General features: G+C 43.0%; 2 protein-coding genes across 3 annotated transcripts; both read left to right on the top strand.

Annotated features, from left to right (window-relative positions):
- Positions 1 to 881: 881 nt before the first annotated feature.
- LOC101762186 (L-tryptophan--pyruvate aminotransferase 1) lies at positions 882 to 5,073 on the top strand. The gene is made up of 5 exons (XM_004968280.2): positions 882 to 1,975; positions 2,459 to 2,771; positions 3,785 to 4,068; positions 4,164 to 4,465; positions 4,594 to 5,073. The coding sequence occupies exons 1-5, from the start codon at positions 1,437 to 1,439 to the stop codon at positions 4,776 to 4,778; spliced, it is 1,623 nt and encodes a 540-aa protein (XP_004968337.1). The 5' UTR covers positions 882 to 1,436; the 3' UTR covers positions 4,779 to 5,073.
- A 735-nt stretch (positions 5,074 to 5,808) lies between these two features.
- Positions 5,809 to 19,631, top strand: LOC101761773 (protein RST1). 2 transcript variants are annotated; one of them, XM_004968279.2, is made up of 24 exons: positions 5,809 to 6,545; positions 6,915 to 6,998; positions 7,847 to 8,123; positions 8,856 to 9,106; positions 9,534 to 9,708; positions 9,800 to 9,990; positions 10,532 to 10,632; positions 11,569 to 11,644; positions 12,000 to 12,131; positions 12,223 to 12,304; positions 12,509 to 12,581; positions 12,711 to 12,879; positions 12,985 to 13,115; positions 13,186 to 13,274; positions 13,513 to 13,601; positions 13,702 to 13,914; positions 14,372 to 14,449; positions 14,706 to 14,888; positions 15,608 to 16,459; positions 16,558 to 16,854; positions 17,836 to 18,474; positions 18,585 to 18,732; positions 18,861 to 18,982; positions 19,090 to 19,631. In XM_004968279.2, exons 1-24 carry the CDS (start codon positions 5,874 to 5,876, stop codon positions 19,450 to 19,452), a joined length of 5,487 nt encoding a protein of 1,828 aa, XP_004968336.1. In that variant the 5' UTR covers positions 5,809 to 5,873; the 3' UTR covers positions 19,453 to 19,631. The 2 variants fall into 2 exon arrangements, with proteins under 2 accessions (XP_004968336.1, XP_022682643.1); XM_022826908.1 differs by having other exon boundaries at positions 13,510 to 13,601.
- The last annotated feature ends 1,247 nt before the right edge of the window (positions 19,632 to 20,878 follow it).

Below are 20,878 nucleotides of genomic sequence, written 5' to 3'. Positions count from 1 at the left end.
TGCACTGTTGCATGCAAGCGTCAGTATTTGTGCCTTGGAGATGCTGCTCGCCCTACAAAGTCGTAGCAGTCCTCGTGTACATGTCCAAGGCTTGCGTGTCTGCTGCTGAGTTGCAGTATGAATCAACCCAGCGACTTCATACTTGATGTATAGGGATGATAGTCGTCTATGTATCAAGGGGCAAACCAGTTCCTATTTCTTTCTATATATGTCCATTTCCTACTCCATGTAAAAAGAGACGGAGATTGAGTTGCTATTTTGGGAGGAGATTTGACCTGATATTCGTTTGCTTGGAGAAGGGAGACATACGTCATGAACAAACATATATATGATTTGGCCATCATAAGGATTCTTTCTTTTTATATAAAGCTTTCACCGTATTGAACGTTAACTCTTTGGATAAAATCCAACTATCTATATTCTTCTCTTTTTTTCGATTAACGTGGAAATTTCTAGATCCTCTTGATAAACATGGTGATTTTTTTTAACATTACTATTGTATTATTATATTAAGATAATAGATGCGTGGTAGCCTAGCTACTAGGAGAAGAGTTCAGCACAGATCCGAAAAGCAACCACCCAATCATAAGGTCATGGTACGTTGAGTAATTGAGTTGCACGAACCCTCATCATAACAATACATGGCGACATTGTTGTGGACGATCGACGGACCGTCCGATTGCCACACAACGGCCTGAAAGCCCCGAGCGGCATTATTACCAGCCGTGTGCTCGGGCGCTCTCAACAGCACAGTACTACTAGGAAGAAAGAATATTTTGTATCCGCGGGGGGATCGAAGATTAGTGGGGCGACCCTATAAAATGCTGCATCACCACCCTCCTCGCTGGTCCCTGCCTGCGCCACTCTCTCCCTCTCTCTCTGTGCTCTGAGAGCTTCTCCATCTTGAGCATCACAGCACTTTCCCCCCCCCCTCCCCCTCCCCCCTCCCTCGCTTTCCCTTTTCGTGGCCATTTGCTGCTGCTCACCTGTTCTTGCCAGCCACTTTTTCGAGCTAAGCGTACTACACTGTTTAAGCTCAGCTGTTACAGTTAATCAGCTCGCAGCAAAGCCCTTCGTGCTTGCACCCTCCTCTACCACGAGAGCTTAGCGAAGTACAGCTCGAAGCCTCAGAGGAGCTAGAGTGTGGCTTGTGGTCTTGTAGCCAAGTTTTTGCTGATAGCAAGAGAGCCTTCGATCCGATTGCAGCGGCCTCCCACCGCTCCAGCTTTCCAATCGGCGGCCAGCGCCCTCCAGTTCTCCCACTTCGCTTCAATCCAAGAAGCGCTTCCACCTTTTTTTTTCTTCCCTTTTTTCTCCCTCAGTCCTCGCCCGTTTGTTTCCTTCCCCCAAGAAGCTTGGAGTAAGGCGCCGCCGCGGCCCACCACTCGCGGAGGTCGGTGTGCCTTGGTAGCACGCGCTGTCCCCGGGCTCCACGCATGGCGGCATTACAGCACCTTGGCAAGGCGGTGGACGGGAATTTCCGGGGGGCGGCGGCGGCCGGCGGGATGGTGCGGCCACCGCCCCCGAGCCTCATCGCCCCGAACGGCACCGCCGCCGCCCCCAGGTCCTCCGCGCCGCCGAGCCGTCGGGAAGAGGGTGCGGCGGCGGCGAACGGCGGCCCTGACCTCCCCGCGCCCCGTTCCGTCAGCAAGCCGCCGCCTGGGAAGAAGTTTTCCACCAGAGCAGCTGGCGGCAACAAGCCCAGGAAGCCGGCGCCGCCGCTCTGGCAGTGGCAGGCTGCCTTCTTCGTCTCCTTCGCGCTCAACGTCGGGCTCTTCCTCCGCACCCACCCCTACGTCAACAGCACGGTCCCTCCGCACCACGAGGAGCACCAGCAGGCCTGCCTGATGCATCTCGACGCTGCAGACAACAGCGGCAGGAGAACGGCGAGGCAGCAGGAGGAGCCCGTGGCGGCCGGGGCGCCGTCGACGGGCAAGCCGGCGGTGACGCCGGAGTCCGTGATCAACCTCGACCAGTGAGTTTTCAAATCCTCCCCTTTTCTCTCGCTGCCGCGTTTGCCAGCTCGTTCGTCCGTTGTTACTCCTGCTAGTGCTTGTGCTGTTGTGCTTTGCTATGCGAGCAACACCCTTTTTGTTTAGCGGAAACGGGAATGTTAATTTACTCGCACCACCCTCCACCCCTACTATATTTGCAATTTGCTGCTGCGGGGGGAGAGGTGTTCTTCCCTACGGGGCATGTCCCCTGGGCAATGCCGTCGCCAATGGAGAATGAACTCCGATGCGCGGAGCAAATCTACCCATCCCAAGATCGAAGATTTGCTCGCGATTCATGCACCTACCTTTTTTTGATGCTTTAGTATTAGTTGTTATTTTTAATTTACTTCTGCTGCTAATGATGATGCGAATTACTTAAATGAGAGGCACATGATGAGTGTGGTCTCTGGCTGGGCTGGGCTACAGCAACAATGGGGGTTTGACATTCGCGTTGTCGGGTGCAGCGGTGACCCGACCATGTTCGAGGAGTTCTGGCGCGGGACGGGTTCGGCGGCGGAGATCGTCATCCCGGGGTGGCAGACCATGAGCTACTTCTCCGACGTCGGCAACGTGTGCTGGTTCCTGGAGCCCGGCTTCGACCACGAGGTGCGCCGCCTCCACCGCCTCGTCGGCAACGCCGCCGTCGACGGCTACCACGTCCTCGTCGGCACCGGCTCCACGCAGCTCTTCATGGCCGCGCTCTACGCGCTCTCGCCGCCAGCCGCCGCCGGCGCCGGCGCGCCCATGAGCGTCGTCTCCACCGCGCCTTACTACTCGGTAAGAAAAAAAAATCGCTGTCACCTCCGTCGCTGTGGATTGCTCGGGTAGCCTAATAAATAAATAAATAAATTAAGAGAGGAAAAAAATGCAAGTTAATTAACAATGCGGCCGGCGTGCCGATGAGCCCATTGTTGGTGTGACAAGGATGGCAAGACCCGTCGTTATCTTATCATTCCCCCACTTAATGATGAGGAGATAGAGGAGAATTCAAGCCGTGGAGGGGGACACCGATGGCGCCACTGGGCACTCGCCTTTGTTCCCTCCCCCTTGTCCCCAACAACACGCACGCTGCCCTGCCCCAGCTCCCACAGCCACCCGGCCTCTCTCCCTCCGGTCATGTGATGGTTGGTGACCAAGCATATGGCGTGCTGCTCTGCTCTGCTCATGGCGGCCGGCCGATCTCGCTGCTTCGCTGTAGGGCCCTCCGGCCCGGCATTACAGCGATCTGCGGGTAGCCGACATGTCCCTTCACACAATATGTGATCCATCAGTAGCAGCTAGTGGGTCCCTTCTTCCAGAATCAGGTCGCCAGAATGTTAGTGGTTCTGGTCTTATGGATGGTTAGCATGCGTGTTAGGCGGGAGGGAGGCTTGCCGTTCAAAATTGAGCTCCATGTGCCGGCGGCCGGCAGGAATATGCTCACACATGGCGCGCGCGGCGGTGAATATGTGCGATTCCCGGCTATGTTCATGTGGCATGCTTCGTCTCTGCTAAGCTGGGAGGGAGAAGAGAGAAGCACAGGCATCCTATTATATGGGTTCTGTTTCAGCATCATGTGTCGGCTCCATATCTAGTGCTAAATCATGTGTTCAGTAATGGGCGTCGGCGCGCCGGAGCTCATAGTTTAATTGTTTGCTATATATTGTTCCCATGCTGGCCCTGAATTCTGAACTATACTAATAATTGATGAGAAAAATAAAAGTATTCCCATGCCCTGAAGTCTGAACTATCTGATGATAGATGGCGAGTCAAGGCGCTGACTTGATCTGAATCTGATGATCTGTGTGCAGTCCTACCCTGCCGTCACCGACTTCCTCCAGTCGGGGCTCTTCCGGTGGGCCGGCGACGCCAACTCGTTCAAGGGCGACGCCTACATCGAGCTGGTGTGCTCCCCGAACAACCCCGACGGCACCATCCGGGAAGCTGTCCTGTCCTCCGAGTCCGGCAATGGCATAGCCGTCCATGACCTGGCCTACTACTGGCCCCAGTACACCCCCATCACCAAGCGCGCCGACCATGACATCATGCTCTTCACCGTGTCCAAGAGCACAGGGCACGCCGGCACGAGGATCGGGTAATTGGTTTGTCTTGGATGCTGCAAGCATCAGACATGAATTGCAGATTTGCCATGGCCGATATTCTGAATTCTGATGAAACGTTTCCACACAGGTGGGCGTTGGTGAAGGACCGCGACGTCGCGAAGAAGATGACCAAGTTCATCGAGCTCAACACCATCGGCGTGTCCAAGGACTCGCAGCTGCGCGCCGCCAAGGTGCTCAGGGCGGTCTCCGACGCCTACGAGCTCCCGGAGGCGAGGGAGGAGCACCGCCTGTTCGACTACGGGCGCCGCAAGATGGCGGAGCGCTGGAGCATGCTGCGCGAGGCCGCCGCCGCGTCGGGCATCTTCAGCCTGCCCGACGAGACCTCCGGCCACTGCAACTTCGCCAAGGAGACGGCATCCACTAACCCTGGTAACGCTCGCACCATGTCTGAAACTCTGATCTGCCATGGCACGAGATGCAACTTCTGAACATTGTTCAGTGATGTTCGTTCACCGTCTCACCGCGCTCTTCCATGGCCGTCGTGCTTATGCTCGCAGCGTTCGCATGGCTGCGCTGCGACAGGGAGGACGTGGAGGACTGCGCGAGCTTCCTCCGGGGCCACAAGATCCTGACCCGGAGCGGGAGCCAGTTCGGAGCGGACCCGAGGTACGTCAGGGTCAGCATGCTGGACAGAGACGACGCCTACGACATCTTCGTGAGGCGCCTCGCCTCGCTCAAGTGAAGTGATCGAGGAGGACGACGCGTGGTTCGACCATCGATGCCGCACACCTCCGGATGTGGCGTCGCCGCGTCGGCATGCCCGTGGGAGCATGAGTAGAGCAGAAGTATCAGTAGAGTAGGAAAGAAGCGGAAGAGGAGCAGCGTTTTGTTTTGCTCTTCTGCTGTGTGTTGTGTTGTGTTGTTGGGGATGTAGCAGCATCTCGAAAATTTCTTATAAAGGTTTTTCATTTTTTCCTTCTTGCTAATTGCTAGTATGTGAGACTGAACTGACGTAACAAAAAAGATCGAACTGGAAATACACTTGTGAGCTGGACATAAATGGCAAAAAATAGCTGGAGCCTCACAATTCAAAAATGGTACTCCCTCCGTCCCAGAAAGAATGCAACTCTAACATTCTTCATACAAACCAATAGATAGGTAAAATGATGTATATACCCCTACGCTATGGGCGTTTGGATACGAGGGGCTAAAGTTTAGTCCTGTCACATCGGATGTTCGGATGGTAATAGGATGACTAGACATGAGCTAATTATAAAACTAATTGCAGAACCCCTAGGCTAATTCGCGAGACGAATCTATTAAGCACCACCTTATCAAATCATGGACTAATTAGGCTTAATGATTCGTCTCATGAATTAGACTCCATATGTGTAATTAGTTTTGTAATTAGACTATATTTAATACTCCTAATTAGTATCTAATAGAGCTAAAGTTTAGCCCTTAAATGGAAGATACTCTCAAAGCACCAACTTACTTCAAGAAGTTACTAGAAATTTCTATAGGCAATTAACTAGCACAAACTCACAACTTAAATTGCTATACTAGAGTTACATTGTTTTTGAACAAATTTTGAATCTTAGAATTGCATAGAAATCGTAGAACATAGAAGCTCCATGTCATGTGCACATGGGCTGGATGGAACTGGCCTGGCCCAGATACAATACTACTGATGAGCTAGAGGTATATGGGCCGGAGGGTCCCAATATGCACGCTGGCCATCAAGACAACAGGCCCGCAACGCTACACAAACCAACCCCCAAGCTAATTCTCTGCTCTCTTCAGTGACTACTTCCCCGTCTCCGGCCACCGCACCACCATGGCCTCCTCCGCCGCCTCCAGCGCGGCGGCGCTCTCCCGCCTCGTCGACCGCACCCGGGTCCCGGACCCCACGCTGCAACGCCACGCGGTTGCGGCCGTCTTCCGCCACCTCCTCTCCCTCCCTGCGCCCCTCCCCGAGGCCGCCCACGACGCCGCCTCCGCGCTGCTCGCCTCGCCCCACCCCGCCGTCGCCGCGCACGCCGCGGCCTCCGTCGCCCGCCTCGCCGCCTCCCGCCCCGACCTCCTGCCCCCAGGCCTCGCCCTCCCGCTCCTCCTCGCGCCCCTCGCGGCCTCCCCCTCGCCCCGGCTCACCTCCTGCCTCGTCAAGGCCGTCTCCGCGCTCGCGGCCTGCGCCCTCCGCTCCGGCTCCCGCTTCCCGCCCCACGACCACCCATTCGTCCAGGCGCTAGCGTCGGGGGCGGACGGCGCGCGCGCGGAGCTGGCGCGGCAGGCGGCCAGGATGGTTGCCGAGGGGCTGGATGGGACTGTAGGGTTCCTGAGGCCGTTCGTGATGTTCTCTGTGGTGAGGAAGGGGGACGCCGCATTCGCGAGGGATTTGATCGGCGCATTGACAGCAGCGGCCGCGGCAGCGGGGAAGGCTGGTGTCGCGATCTCAGTGCTGAAGTTGCTCGAAGAGGGCATGCTGCATTTCGGGCGCGGGGATGATCAGGTACATGTTGCGGCGTCATACTCGTTAGGATGATATCAGTTCTCTGAGTCAGTGATGCTCAATAGTTGGCAATGCTGTGATCGATCATGCAAACCGGAGCTTGACCAGGTGTATTGTGTTGTGTTCCAGCAGTCCTGATGACAGTTGTGGACTTGTGTTGCACATTTCATCATGTAGCGATGGCATTGTCAATAATTCCATGTTATAGTCCAGTCCAGATTAGTTGTAGCTAACATAAAGAGTGTACGAAACTCCTTGGAGGCTTGAGAAGCTTACATGTCATATGGAAGTGTATTATGTTTGTGTTATGCATTCTCAATAGAAGTACCTACTTTTGGTGATTCGTTACTAACGCTTAATTTTCTTCAGGAAATGCAGCTCTGGCTTTGTTCTGCGGAGTGCTTGGTTGATGCTTATGTGGTGTTGTTGAGGAAGTTGGCTAATGCTCACATGGTACTACTCTCTGCCTTTTGCTTAATTTGTACAATGAAATGTTGTAGTGGCCAATATCTGCAAATCAGCCAGCGAGATCTTCAAATGGCATCTATACTAGGTTGTGCTTCTTGTTAACACTGTAAAGTTTGTTTTCTGCAATTCTGCTCATAATAGTAGACATGTTACCTGCTGGTGCCTAGAGCTGTTTAAATGGACCGGGGATGATCATTAGTGGAGTGTTTATCACTTGATGAAAAATTACTACTGTTGTGGCATCCGGCCAATGGACTTATCCATTTTGTCAGGGTCTGTTTATACTTGATGCATGCTACTGACATATATACCTGTCAGTATAATGCTCTACTTGACTTATTGTATGCTGATGTATGAATCGAGAATGTATCATAAAAATTAGATTATGTGTGAAATATTTTCTGAAATTTTGGGAATTTTGGTGTATATACTCCTGAATGGCGCCATTACATTACATTGTTTCTTTGCAGTTTGGACTGTTCTGTATTTTTTTATGCGCAGATTCCTTGTTGTAGTAGTACCCAGCATATAGTTTATCTGTTCATGAAACCTGTGACGTGTTAACTGTCAGCAATGGGTTTTCTTGTACTTCTGAATGTCTCTTTGGTGAAAACACTAAGATTTATTTGACACATGAACTTCTATGTGTTAATACTCAGTGATGAGGTTGACTTGAAATGTGGACTTCTTTCATGTTTTATTTTTTACTCTTTGATGAGGTGCAGCTAATCGCTGCTTTGTTTTCTTGCAATTACTTTAATTCAAATGCTTATATGGTTGTTGTGCATGGGTAATGCAGATATAATATACTGATGGCTTTCTTCTTTTAACAGCCAACATATGATGTTCAAGCAAGTAGTGCAACATTGATGGAAGCACTCCTAACACAATGTTCATTTCATAAAAAATTTCTGGGAATCACTTCTTCACTTCTTGGGCTATCGAAACATTTATTCTCGGTGCAAAAGGACCTTGGATTATGCTATCTACCTGAGATTTCTGTTGTTCTTAGTTCTCTTTCTTACTCTCTCAGTGGGCTGGAGTTTGAACACGAACAGCTAGCTGGCTTGAAACTTCTGGCCTTTTTGATTGAATGGAAATATGAAAACGGTACATTCCTAAATGTTTATAATCCCTCCTCCTCCCCCTAAATTTTCAATTCCTGTTGTTGGAGGCACTAGGAACTTGGTTCTTATTGTTTTCCAATTTCCTTAAGTTACTGTGTTTCATATTATAAACCTTTGTTAGAGCCATAAGTGAATTTGGAAGTACGGAATGGGTATCATCTTCCTCTGCTCTAATTTTGATGAGAATTGCAAAGTGCTTTGCGTTTTTTTAATGCATTAGTCCTCATGGAGAGGTTTGCAGCATACAAAGTACTTGTGTCAAAAACACTGGTACCATTTTAATATGGCCTGAATAGAGAATCATCATTTTAGGGTGCTATCTATCTATATTTGGAGTAAAACTCTAAACCGCATCATTCAAATATTTTTCCATCTCATGTTTTCGTGTACGTGTTCCATGTGGGCCCCCAAAAAAAAATCAAATTTGCTGTACACAAATATGATAAGTGAAACAAAAATCACTCTAGAGAGAAAATATAATTATTTAAGTTGTTAGCGGAAAATTTTCAGATTTTTTATGGCAAACATACCATGGCCATTTACATTTAGAAATGCTGGGCATATTTGAAAACAGAGAAAGTCATGCTGTACTTATCTCAATCCTTTTTTGGAGGGAGCTTAGAGTCAATCTAATATTCCTTTGGTTACCATTGACATAAGATACATTGTGTGTTATCATCGAAAAGTTTCATATGTCATATGTGTATGGCTGCAGTGCTTGAACGGAAAGAACAAACACACGGCCTCAGTGAGGAGCTTCTCTGTGTTATGGCAGTAATCAACCTTGGAATTTCTCCATCTAAATCTGTGAAAGCAGTGGTATATCATGTTCTGTCAAGGTTCAGCTCGCTCATTTTAGACTTGCCTGCCTCTCATTCATCAGAGCAACAAGATATTTCAACGGATTACCACATAAGCAAACCTGCACTTATTCTTCCTAAACTTCTGCATCATATATGGTCTCAGGTGATCTTTTGATCCTTAGTTTTTTTCCCCCCTCTCTGTCCTGTTATAGTTCCGCCTTGTTTTATCTATTTGTTGAAGAAATGAATTGTGACTGTTAAACTTCACAATTTGAGTATGAAGCATCATATTCTGTTGTTTTGCTTCATATTGGTAAAGGTTCATATTTTTTTCAATGTTACTATTGATTTATTCATCTCTATTTGTTTCTATTTTGAGTCTGTGTTCACACATATTCTATGCATGTGTCCATATCTGGAATAGGGTAGGAATTTCTCATGCTGTTTTCCCTTAAAAAGACATGTAGGTTTATCGTGCTTGCTCGATATCCACTCCACTTCCATCTCTAGAAATCCTGCTTTATATTTCTTGTATTCTATGTACTCATATAAGTTTGTCCAATTTCTGCTTCTCATGATCCCACCCGCAGCCATCTTCAGCAGGCTTCATTTTTATGAAGCACACAGCTATCAAGGTTTCACCTGATTCTGGTCCGAAATGTCTGGAAGCAAGATATTGGACTCATCAACTAAATGACTATCTGGCAGTCCTTCGCAGAGAAAAGCTTACATTGGATGGTTTGTCTTCAAAAAAGACATCTTCAGGTTGAGGAGTTTACTTGTGCCTTTTTTATGCTCCCTCTATATTTATCTTTATTTGATCCTCTAACCTGTTGCTCCATATAATTACTTGCAGTAGCAATATCATCTCTGATAAGCTCTGTAGCATGCGTTTTGGTAATGCATCCAAAACTTGGTACTTCTGCTGCAGAGTCTTTGGCCGTGCTTGGTGCATCAGACCCAAGATTGGGTATGCCATTGTTTGTAGTTATCCTCTTCTATAGCAAGATTCTATGCAGTAACAAAAATTTTTCAACAGAGATCTTGGTGAGTACTACAAGTCCATGTTCCTTTCATATTTGAATGCACATGATGAGGAATTAAAGTTCACTGGGCTTCTAATAAAATGTTAAATCCTCACTAGTTTCAAATAGATTTTCAGTCTCCAAACCGAGGCCTTTGAATTGAGAATCCACGTTTGTAATGACAATATATAGCAGTTTGCACTTTGCAGAAGGGGTCATGGTCACTTATTTTTAGGAGTTAGAGTTAAGAAACTCCAAAAATACTTGTGCACATGCACATGTGATTCCTAAAGCTGAAATGTGTTGAGATCTGTGCAAAGTTACCGCAGTGATTAGAAGATGGGATGGTGATTTAAATTTTGGTACTTCGCATAAACATGGGTAATTGGGTACATTCAATTCTAATATAGATTTACATTAATGTTGAAGTGCTAAAGTCGTTTTGATTTTGGAGGGTACCACATTTCTTTTCTTACCTTAACTGTAAAGCAATACATACATGATTTCGAATCGTAAAAAGAGTAGAATATTTGATATATGTATTTTTGACATATGATTTGCAGCTCAGTTTGATAGAGTCATTGCCATCACTTGCTATACATGGTTTTTTGCTTCCACTCGCTCTGCAATGGATATCACCAATGCTTAAAAGGGACACAAATCCGTAAGTTAAATGCATTAATCACAAGTGAGCCCCAACTTCAGTTTCTTTTTTATTTTTTCTTGTTTGTTTGTCCTAATGAGCTTATTCGCCTTGTACTGACACATATGGACCGCCTGGTCTTTGGTTTCATTTTTTACTTTTATCTCTGAACACGAATGGAAGCAATCTTGTTCTTTATGATCTGGGGAAAGAAAAACAGAATTCAGCATTCAGGCATTAGCAGCCAAACACATGACATGGACAATTTTCAGAAAATTTAAGAACAAACACAAGCCATCATACATTGGTGCAGGTTACATACTATATATTTTATGGGACAAAAAAGATTACGCCTGCGTTTCCATCACATAAATAGAAAATTTCATGCAATGCTTAAATTTTAGAACCTAAGGATTTTAAGTATTGAAAACTATCTATATAAGATACAAAACTTAGTTTTACGAGTCTTTAACCCAACATCACTAGAGGATCACGAGCTCTCGTGTTGCTTATGTGCTTGCTTAGCTTCTACCTTTAGGATGTCTCCATTTCTGGAACCTTGTCCAAATTATCAGAGAATCACACATCTTATATTCAATCTCGTTAGTATTTTTAACTTACTGGTGATGAAAGCAATGGAAGCATATCATTTCTTATCTTAGCAATTACTTTAATATTTAACATAAATAAGCCTCATTTTGACATGTTTGTTTGTTTTGAACATCTAGCTTGCAGGTCTGTCCTGATTGCTGTGTTTTATTGTGTATGCATTCTTTATTTGGTTGAATAATTTTTAGCTTATGGATGTTGCATTAATGGATTGAGTTCTGATCTTCACATTTAGCCATATTTATCAGTTTTAATGACTGCAGACCCTTTCCTTTCTTTATTGCATATAAGGGAAAAATATGTAATTACTTTCTTGTGCTTTTCTTACAGTACATGATTTTTCTGCAGGGTTCTATATGCTATAGCTGTACGATTACTCTGCAAAATATGGGTTGTCACTGATTGGGCATTTCCAAACTTACAAGTAAGAATGCTATTTCAACTGGATATTGAAATCTTATTTTATCATGGTGAGCTTTCATACATTGCATGTGGCATAGAAAACCTAAGGTGATGTTACAAAAACATGACTTTATTAAACTATTAAAATGTTTGTTCCGAACAATTCGTGACTAGCAAGATTGGTAAATTGCGCCTTTGTGTTCCTTGATTTTGAAATATGATGTATTCCTTACCTGCCATTGAAAAATTTTGCAATCCCCGAATGTGTTAGTAAGATGTGAGCCACAGACCCTCATGCCATTGGCATATTTGACAGTTTGTGATTTTTTTCTAGATTGATGTAATAAGATTGCTACTAATTTTGGCTTCTAATTTAGGCAATTCTGGATCCTGAAAATATTTCCAATTTCGTCTCTGACAGAGAGATTTCCATGAGTATTGCCTCATCAATACGTGATGTTTGCAAGCACAACCCAGATAGAGGTGTTGATTTAATATTATCTGTATCAGTGAGTATTTTCTAGTTTTTTTTTCTTACAACTATTCATCTATTTTGTGTACTTGGTCTGCTTTCTAACATGTAGTACAAATACCTTATAGTTTTGCATCGAGAGTCATGATTCTGTGGTTCAAGCTCTTGGTCTTGAGAGTCTCTCATATCTCTGTGAAGCTGATGTAGTCGGTAAGTCTAAATTTCTGACTTTCCATCAGCTTCAGCTCATTACTTAGTTTCTGGACAATGTTCCAACAATCAATAAGTTATTGCGCGTATAAATTACAATGTTGTTACAACAAGCCGTGTTCTGAAAACTAGTGAGGTATTTTGTATAAGAAGTCATATTTGCTGCACCTCACATCTGAAATCAGCTCCTCATCTGTATATCAGATTTCTATACGGCCTGGAAAGTTATATCAAAGGAGCTGCTTGATTATTCCGTTGAGCCTGCTGTTGCTCACAGGTAAGACTGCAGACAAATATTTAACTCAATTCTAAGATGTGCCTGGTCTGGTAGACTGGTATCGCCAATGTACAGGTGTGTGCTGATACATGCTTCTTACTCTCACTATATTTTCTTGTTCTTTTGCAGTTTGTGTGTCCTGTTGAGATGCGGAGCGATGGATGCTGAGGTGTATTCTGGAATATCTAAAAACCTGATAGGAATATTGTGGAGCATTGGAACATCCAAGAAAAATAATTCCGAATCTCTCTGGGTTAAAGCAAGAGGAGCTGCTTTTCACTCCTTGTCTCACTATAAGGTTATGCTACGATTTTTTGTTCCATGTGTGCTTATCTTCCTCTTTTTGGTTAGGAATCCTGTTTCAAAGGTCTGTAAGTTTTTTTTAACAATGAGTGCTTTACAGGTCTCACTTGTTCAAGATGCTATTCCTGATTTCTGGAAACGAAACTATGAATTCTTTACTAATGAAGATAATCTGACAGTTCTCAACTCCATGGAGAACCTTCAAGATGAGATTGTCAAATTTGAACACATGTTAGTATGTTATCTTCTAAATTCAGGTGCTTACTGACACCCATAACTAATGTTTTCCCTGTTCACACAGAAACCGTCGTAGAGTGACCACTGATAAAAGAGTTGTAGTGCATAAATTTGAGAAGCTACTGGATGTTTTCCCTCAGGCTGTGTTTAAAGGTATGCTAATGATGTAGTTCAACTCAAATTACTTACCTTTTGTTATCTGAAGATCCAAAATGCTGAATGCATGATATTCAGTCCAACTCATATGTTTCTAATTCTAAGAAAATACTTAGCTTGTTCTATCCTTCTTTTTATATATGAAAGGCTTAATTTGTTCTGCTCAGTGTTTATTACAATCTGGCATCAGTTTCATCTTTAAAATCCCTGTTTGACTGTTGCATTCAAACAGTAGGAAAGTCAACTCATCATCAGTTGCCTGGTGCTGCTCTTCTAACTCTTAATTTTACCCCAAAGGATATACTTAATGAAGGGAAATCTAAGGTTAGTAATCTGTAATGTTGGGTTTCATATTCACTGCTCACCACTCAAACTTGAATCCTTCTCATGTCATGTTATTCATGTTTGCTGATCTCATTTGCAGAGTTTGCCTAGAGTTCATACTGCTTTTGAGCAAGCATTTACAGAAATTGCTGAATCTATGTACATATCAAGAAACATAGAGGTAGCTCTTCTTGCATTGCATTCATGGAAGTCATTTGTTTCCAATTGGATGCAAGCAGTTGTTGCTTTGCTTGACAGTAAAGAGCCATCGAAGTTAAACAAAGCTTTAAAAGCTGCTAATGATATATTTAAGGTAAATATTTATACCTTTAGGATATCCCTTAGTTTTTCTCTTCTGAGTTTGTTTGTTCTGCTTCAGAAGTAGTGCTTTTTATGTAGCTTTGATCTAAACAAAATCACCAAGGTTATTATGTAGCTTTGATCTAAACAAAAGTTGCCAAATTTATTATGTATCAGCTTCTTTACAGGAGCAAGTTTTCGAGGTGCATAATGTGCCTTGTAGTTACTAAAGAACTGATAGTTTGTGGACAACGAGCATTTTTTGTTGGTGTCGATTGTGACGTGGGACAAATATTTTATCGTGCATGATGATTTTGGTACTTGATTATGCATCTTCTGTATACTATCTGGATTTTGCTAACATTTATATCTCCTTGCTATCGCCCTCCTTTTCAATATTTTGTCCCCATAAGTCGCTTCCTTAATGCTAATGTTTACGTTTCCTTGTGTTTTCCTAATTGTGATTGCAGATTTTGTGCGATCACGTTCCAGTATCTACTCCTCGAGTTGCTGTTAACATTGCCCTTGTCATTGGAGCACTATGCTTGGTAAGAGGTCTTTTATTATTATTTTAGAATTTTAGTCATTCCCAAATATGTTATACAAACTATATGGTATGATGTATTTGATCTTTTTGCCATCTGATTTATATTTCCTGTCTTTTTACTGGTGAAGACATTTCAAGTACTTTTTTCTTGTCTCACCTCTAGCCCTTAAGAAAATGCATTCCTATGGTTGTTCCAGTGGTTTATGGATGATTTGCTAATTTTGATTTAATCTGTGGTCATCTTATCTTATTGCCAGATTGTTCCACCAACTGCCCATTTGGTAATATCTTCTGCATCAGATTTTCTTTTAAAATGGCTGTTTCAATACGAGCATGAGCACCAGCAGTGGTCAGCAGCACTCTCTCTTGGACTAATATTCAATTGTTTTCATCCCACGGATAAAAAGAGCAGGTTTCAGGTTATTAATGGGCTTCTTGAGGTGTGAAATCTCACTCTCAGCTCATAATTGAATATGTTTAGAGCTTACACATTTCTTCCTTTTAGATAGCAATGCATTAGCTATTTGGTGCTTTATTTTCACTAGTGCCATATCATAATTGTGTAAAATGGGAGATCATGGGAATACAAATATCTATTTTGTTGGTGCGTAGTATCAGACTGCTCTCCTAGTGTCCTGTGTGGATGACTGTTATACTATAACAGAAATTCACTGGATTATTAGGAGCTTATTTATATGTTGCTTCATGCCTCATCCCAGTGAAATCAAGTTCACGATGCTGGATGCTGGAGCAGGACTAGTCCATGTCTTTTGAGATCTTCACATTGCAACTTGCTATGGTTGGGAGCTTATTTTTGAATGCAATTTGTGCATATTTATTGAATGCTTACATAGTGTAGCCCATCCGAGTTATTTTTTTTCTCGAACATGCAGGAGAGCTGCCCATCCGGATTATGAAAAAAAATAGGATGTGATATTCGAATAATAATAATAATAATAATAAGCCCATCCGAATTATGAAATAGTTTTCTCCTTTTACATTTTGTGCTTGTTGGGTATGATATTCGAGGATACTTTCAGATTCAAAGTGTGTAATGCATACTTTCACATTATGTATTATGCTTTTCCACATTTAGGTTATCTCAAAAACTGAAAGCTGTCTTACTTTCTCATTATGTCTTCTGCTTTTCTGCATTTAGGTTATCTCAAAAACTGAAAGCGGTCTTGCAAAAGGAGCTTGTGGACTGGCATTAGGCTATGCTTGCCAAGGTCTTTTGACGAGAGCACATAATGCTACTGATGCAGAAGTAGCGGCTGCTACAGAACTCAATGAGCGTGCATCAGTTGAAGATATTCTTCATGCTTTGGTTTCTTCATTGATTCAGCTATGTCCATCCTCATGTTATTCTCTCAAAAAACTTGGTATATATGGAATAGAATCCATAGAAGGGATGGAAGAAAATAATGATAGCTTCAATGATGATCCTTGGGCTATTGCTGGACTTGTTCTTGGTCTGGGGAACTCTGTTGTTGCTCTGTATAGACTTGGAGCTTATGACACTGTTATTGAAGTCAAGGACATATTGATATCATGGATACCAAATGTCAGTTCAAGCTGTGCATTATTTGATGAAATGAATTCAGTATCACTTTGTATTGGCTCATGTCTTGCTCTTCCTTCTGTGGTGGCATTTTGCCAAAGAGTGGAGTTGATGAATGAGGACTTGGATGCACTGTTCAATCGCTACACTTCTTTAGCTTCTGAGCTCCTAAACCTCAATAAATCTGGAATTCTCTTTCAGAATTTATTGATGGCAATCTGTATTGGTGCTGGATCTCTCCTGTCTTTTATACTAGATGACGGGTTGCATGCTATGGATTTCAGTGCTGTTAAAAAACTTCTAGACACTCTCAGACATATATATACACATCCTTTTCCTCCCCTTGTTCATTTGGGAGGCATGTTTGGTGTAGTCAACGCTTGTGGTGCAGGTGCAGGGGATCTTACTGGGATGTGTTCAAAACTTATGACTTCGCAAATCAAACATGAGGTCTCTTTCCTCCACGCATTCTAACATTTATGTTCTATAATTGTTTGAATACTCAATTTTTTTATGTGTAAAAAAATTCTAATTTGTTATGTGTTCAGGAGTCATCTTTGGTGAGAGGTCCTTTATTGGTAAGCCCTATTGGTGAGACTCTTTCAACATCTATGGTCCATGAAATATATCTTCTTGCTAAGGATGCTGAGGATAAGAATATACAAGATAATGCTGCATGGGCCATTTCATTTCTTAGAAGCAGGTGGTTGTCAAAGAATCTGATTCTTTACAATGACAATGGTTCTAATAGAAGTTCTGGCGATCCCAGTCAAGCTTCAAGTTTTTCTGAACAAAGCTTAGTTTGGAACTTAAGTCGCTGGTTGAATGATCTTAAGCTTGAAAAGGTTTGATCTAAACCCTCATTTTAATTAAAGATTACCATGCAATTTGTTAACAATAGGTCTGTGCGGTAAATCTGTTACAGAAGTGCATAGCTTATTTATGTCAAATGCAGTGTACATCTTCGTTTTGCGGGGAAATATTTCAAAACAAAGATTCAAATCATTCAACATATATAAGCTGAGATGTGCAGTTTTATATGCTAAATTGTATATTTGAGGACACAAGATGATTTTGAACATCTATCATAATTTACTAACACAGGCATAAATTTCAAACTTGAAATACTGAATCACATTAGGATGTGATTTAAAGCACCGTAGCAATCTTCTAATTCCCTTCCCGACGCTCGATTGTGGTTGCATGCCTTTGCTGCTGCAGTGGCCAGTGGGTGAAGTGGATGGTGTTTTACTGATGCAAAGAATCTGCTAATGCATACTCATTTGTCTATATGTTATTCCAGTCGATTTAAACAAAGACTGGAATTGCTCCCAGCATTGCTACAGCCTTGACCCTAGCTAGGGAGGATGCTGAGCACTGGTGTTTACCAGGGGCTAAAGGTCTTACCTTGCTCACTGTCAGAGGGGTTGGCTAACTGGTTAGATCTCCTTGTGGTCTGGTAGTGTTCTTCCTGTTCTGGGTGTTTAGTCCCCCTTTTGTTTTTGGTGTGTGTGTGTAGGTTTGTGTGTGTGGATTTTGTGTGGGTGTGAGTCTCTGTATGACTCTTTCTTCTCCTATTAATACAATGATACGCAGCTCTCCTGCGTGTTCGAGAAAAAAAAAAGTAAACGGTAACTGTGTAAAATAATGTGCAGACATTGTTTTTTTTTAATTTATGGCTGTGAAATTAAGATGATTTATTGTGCATCAATTTAGCGAACTACTTTATATTTTGTGTTATGGTCATATCATTCACTTGTCATTTTGTTGAGTTAAGAGTATCATTAATATGTTTCTGCTGACTTATGTTATTTTACCATCTACAGCCTTTTGATATGGTGCCAGTAAGTACAGTTGGAACAGTTTTAAGATGTCTTTCTAAAGCTCCTCGATTGCCAACTACAGACTGGGGGGTTATTGTACGGCGGTGCATGAAAGTTGAAGTGCAGATTCCTTATAAGCCAACCGATCAGCAAGATCTAAAGTTTCTAAGGGAAGAATGCTTACATTTTTCTCTAGCTCATGCCACTCACATTAGTCCCCTTCTTCAGTTTTTGGATTATCTGACTGACATACTCAGATTCCGAAGATTAGAAATAAACGTGCAGTCTATTTTGCTCCAACATTTGTCACACCTAATGAAGCTCTTCTCCGATTCAAGATTGGATAAACTATATGAGGATTTAACTGAATACTTGTATTCCCCCACCTCTTCATACTTGAATTACTCATGTGAACAGAAAAGCATGATAAGAATGTCGTTCTGGGAAGGCATTTGCAAGTGTTTGGTGGATGTTGTTTCTGAAGAATCTGGTGGTTTCTCATTCACTAAAAAATGCATTGAATGCTTGTTGCCTCTCTTGACTCTCCACAATGATGGTCAACCTGAATTCATGGATGAATGGTCTGCTGCTCTCACGTGTCTTACCAATGCCCAGAGCAGTTGGCTGGGTGATATGCTGCAGGTTCACAATAGAATAAATCTGTCTTTATGAATATATCTCTGCAAATTGTTTGTTTTAGTTTCTATGCTTTATTGTAAAGTTTCACAGTGCTGCTTTCACCTTTCATTCAGGTTCGGAATGCTGCTTTAGTCACTGAGGAAGAACATGTTGACGTGGCAAAAAAGATTATCATCAGAGCAAGATTGTGCGCGACTGGTTGTGGTTCGGTGCATGAGCTGGGTAATATAAAGACGATGATATTGTGTGCAAGAGCTGATGGTAATTGCATTCATTTGCTGTTGTTTAGTAGTAGTCCTCAATCTTCCATTCAATTATGTTATCATTCCTCGCCCATCCTATGACATTCCGTATATTATTTTGAAAAACTAACAAATATGCTATTTCAGGTGTCTGGTGGAGTGTCCTTGTTGAGATTGCTGCAGCTATAAACTCTGTTGAAAACAGTATAAAAAGGCAGTGGCTTCTGGATGCATTAGAGATTGGCTGCGTTACAGCTCATCCCTCAACGGTAATTATTCAAGATGCTATGTTGGATTTGTGGATGGATGCTTACTGTCACATGTTGCTTCCCCGCAAACACAAGCATGCTTAGGTTTTCTTGTTCTAATATTTCAGGTGCTACGGTTTGTTGGCTTGCTATGTGATAGCTGCTGCATCTATATGCCACTTCTCGTTGTTAATTCGAGAAATGTACTGAGTGACTTGCCTGTCACCCTGCCTTCCTTTCTCTCCAGCAGCATTTGGGATGATTTCAGGGACATTGTTGCAGACAAGCTATGGTTGTTGACTTCTCACATCTACACTTGGGCAGAACAATTGGCGCACGGAAATGACCTCACTGGGCACGATCATATTCATAGAAGTGAAACTGAGATGGCTACTTTTCTGGCCAATATTCTGCGTTCTACATGCATTGCAGTCGAAGACTACTTGACTGTTGATAGGAAGTTGAAGCTTGCAAACCTTGAGTCACTCTGATTGTAGGGAGACGTGTTTTCACTTTATTCTTTGAAATACGTGTGTATTTCTGTACAGTATGTCTCAAAATCATGTTTCGACATTTGATGTCTCCACTGATGATTCAGCATTGTTTTTTTCTGTACATAATTTAGTTTAACTATCTCATCTTATGCAATATATTTTCAAATAATATCGAATTAATTTGTGAGCACTATGACATACTGCCACCGAACAATTTAAGAGCAAAATTTTGAGGAAAAACAAGAGTTATCTCAGACTACAGGTAAGTGTAAAGGCCCCAGTATCACACTAATGGTGTCTAATCGCAATATTCCATTTGTCTGGAACTTAGAGAGATCCTGTTATATTGCGATTATCTACATCTTTCGTCAGAACTATGTTTTGCTAATTGTGTTGCGTTCGTTATGATACAGGGAATCTTGGCGTTTGGGGTCAGAATTACATTTCAACCTGCTATTTCATTCGAGGAAACTTGTTGTGAAGTGCAATAATGTACATTTCCAATTGATGGTACTCCAGCTCGTAAGTAATCAAGTTGCTCTAGTGTTGGTCTGAGTTCAAATGAAACCACTCCCATTTTAAAGGTTGGTGTGGGTTAAATTTGACGCAACATCTGTACTCTTCTTAATTGCTGAATCGCACAGACTAACCAATTCTTGCTCGAGTCACAATCAGCAATCAGTATAATAAAGCTCAGAATATTATGGAAATGTTCCTCACAAAAAGCAATCACTAATAATGATTCTCATTCTTTCAGAAAGAAGTCCATAAGCATCGTATTTGATGCTTGAATTCCCACATACTGTTTCCTTTTCAAGTTTCTTTCGTTGACCTTTTTCTTGGTGGGTCCTTTTCCTAAGCACTTATCAGTATTTCTAGAAATAGAAAAGAAACTAAATGCAGAATGTCTAGTAGACTTCTTTAAATACATATCCATTAGCTTTTCCTTGTGGTGTCTTATTTAAAAATTGCATGGGGAAGCTAGCCCTGTTCTGCCTACACGACTTAAAAAACTGTATGAAGAAAGGAGGTTCTCTGTTCTGCATTACTTCATGACATAATTAAAATCATAATCAGAAAACTTCAACTAGACCTGGAAAGTAAAAGGTAAATCGAATAGAAAATGTCAAATCTAAGGAAATAGGTGGCCGGATGTCACTTTTGGACATAAGTAGCTTCCATCTTAGCCCACAGCCCATGTACGGACGAATGAAATATAGATGGAAAGCTAACGGAATCAATATCTAGTAGTGTGCCCTTCCAGTCACCCAAGGGACTTTAGCAAATTAGCAGTGCTAAACCTCATATGCTTTCCTCTCTGGATTCTCCTATCGTGATCAATCTCCCTTAATATATTGCGATAAGATATGCTGGCAACTGCAGCCGCGCGGCTACCTGCAAACCATCTTTCTCTAGGATGTTT

This window comes from Setaria italica, chromosome V (assembly GCF_000263155.2).
Source record: "Setaria italica strain Yugu1 chromosome V, Setaria_italica_v2.0, whole genome shotgun sequence".
Classification (NCBI taxonomy): domain Eukaryota; kingdom Viridiplantae; phylum Streptophyta; class Magnoliopsida; order Poales; family Poaceae; genus Setaria; species Setaria italica.
This window is presented reverse-complemented; position numbering and strand designations above follow the sequence as displayed.

Excerpts from the sequence above, each read along its gene's own strand:
- LOC101762186 (XM_004968280.2), top strand. The coding sequence starts at position 1,437 with ATGGCGGCATTACAGCACCTTGGCAAGGCGGTGGACGGGAATTTCCGG. Across the intron at positions 4,069-4,163 it reads CACGCCGGCACGAGGATCGG|GTGGGCGTTGGTGAAGGACC; the intron begins GTAATTGGTTTG and ends GTTTCCACACAG. Across the intron at positions 4,466-4,593 it reads GACGGCATCCACTAACCCTG|CGTTCGCATGGCTGCGCTGC; the intron begins GTAACGCTCGCA and ends TTATGCTCGCAG.
- LOC101761773 (XM_022826908.1), top strand. The coding sequence starts at position 5,874 with ATGGCCTCCTCCGCCGCCTCCAGCGCGGCGGCGCTCTCCCGCCTCGTC. Across the intron at positions 9,709-9,799 it reads TTCAAAAAAGACATCTTCAG|TAGCAATATCATCTCTGATA; the intron begins GTTGAGGAGTTT and ends AATTACTTGCAG. Across the intron at positions 12,132-12,222 it reads ATTTAATATTATCTGTATCA|TTTTGCATCGAGAGTCATGA; the intron begins GTGAGTATTTTC and ends AATACCTTATAG.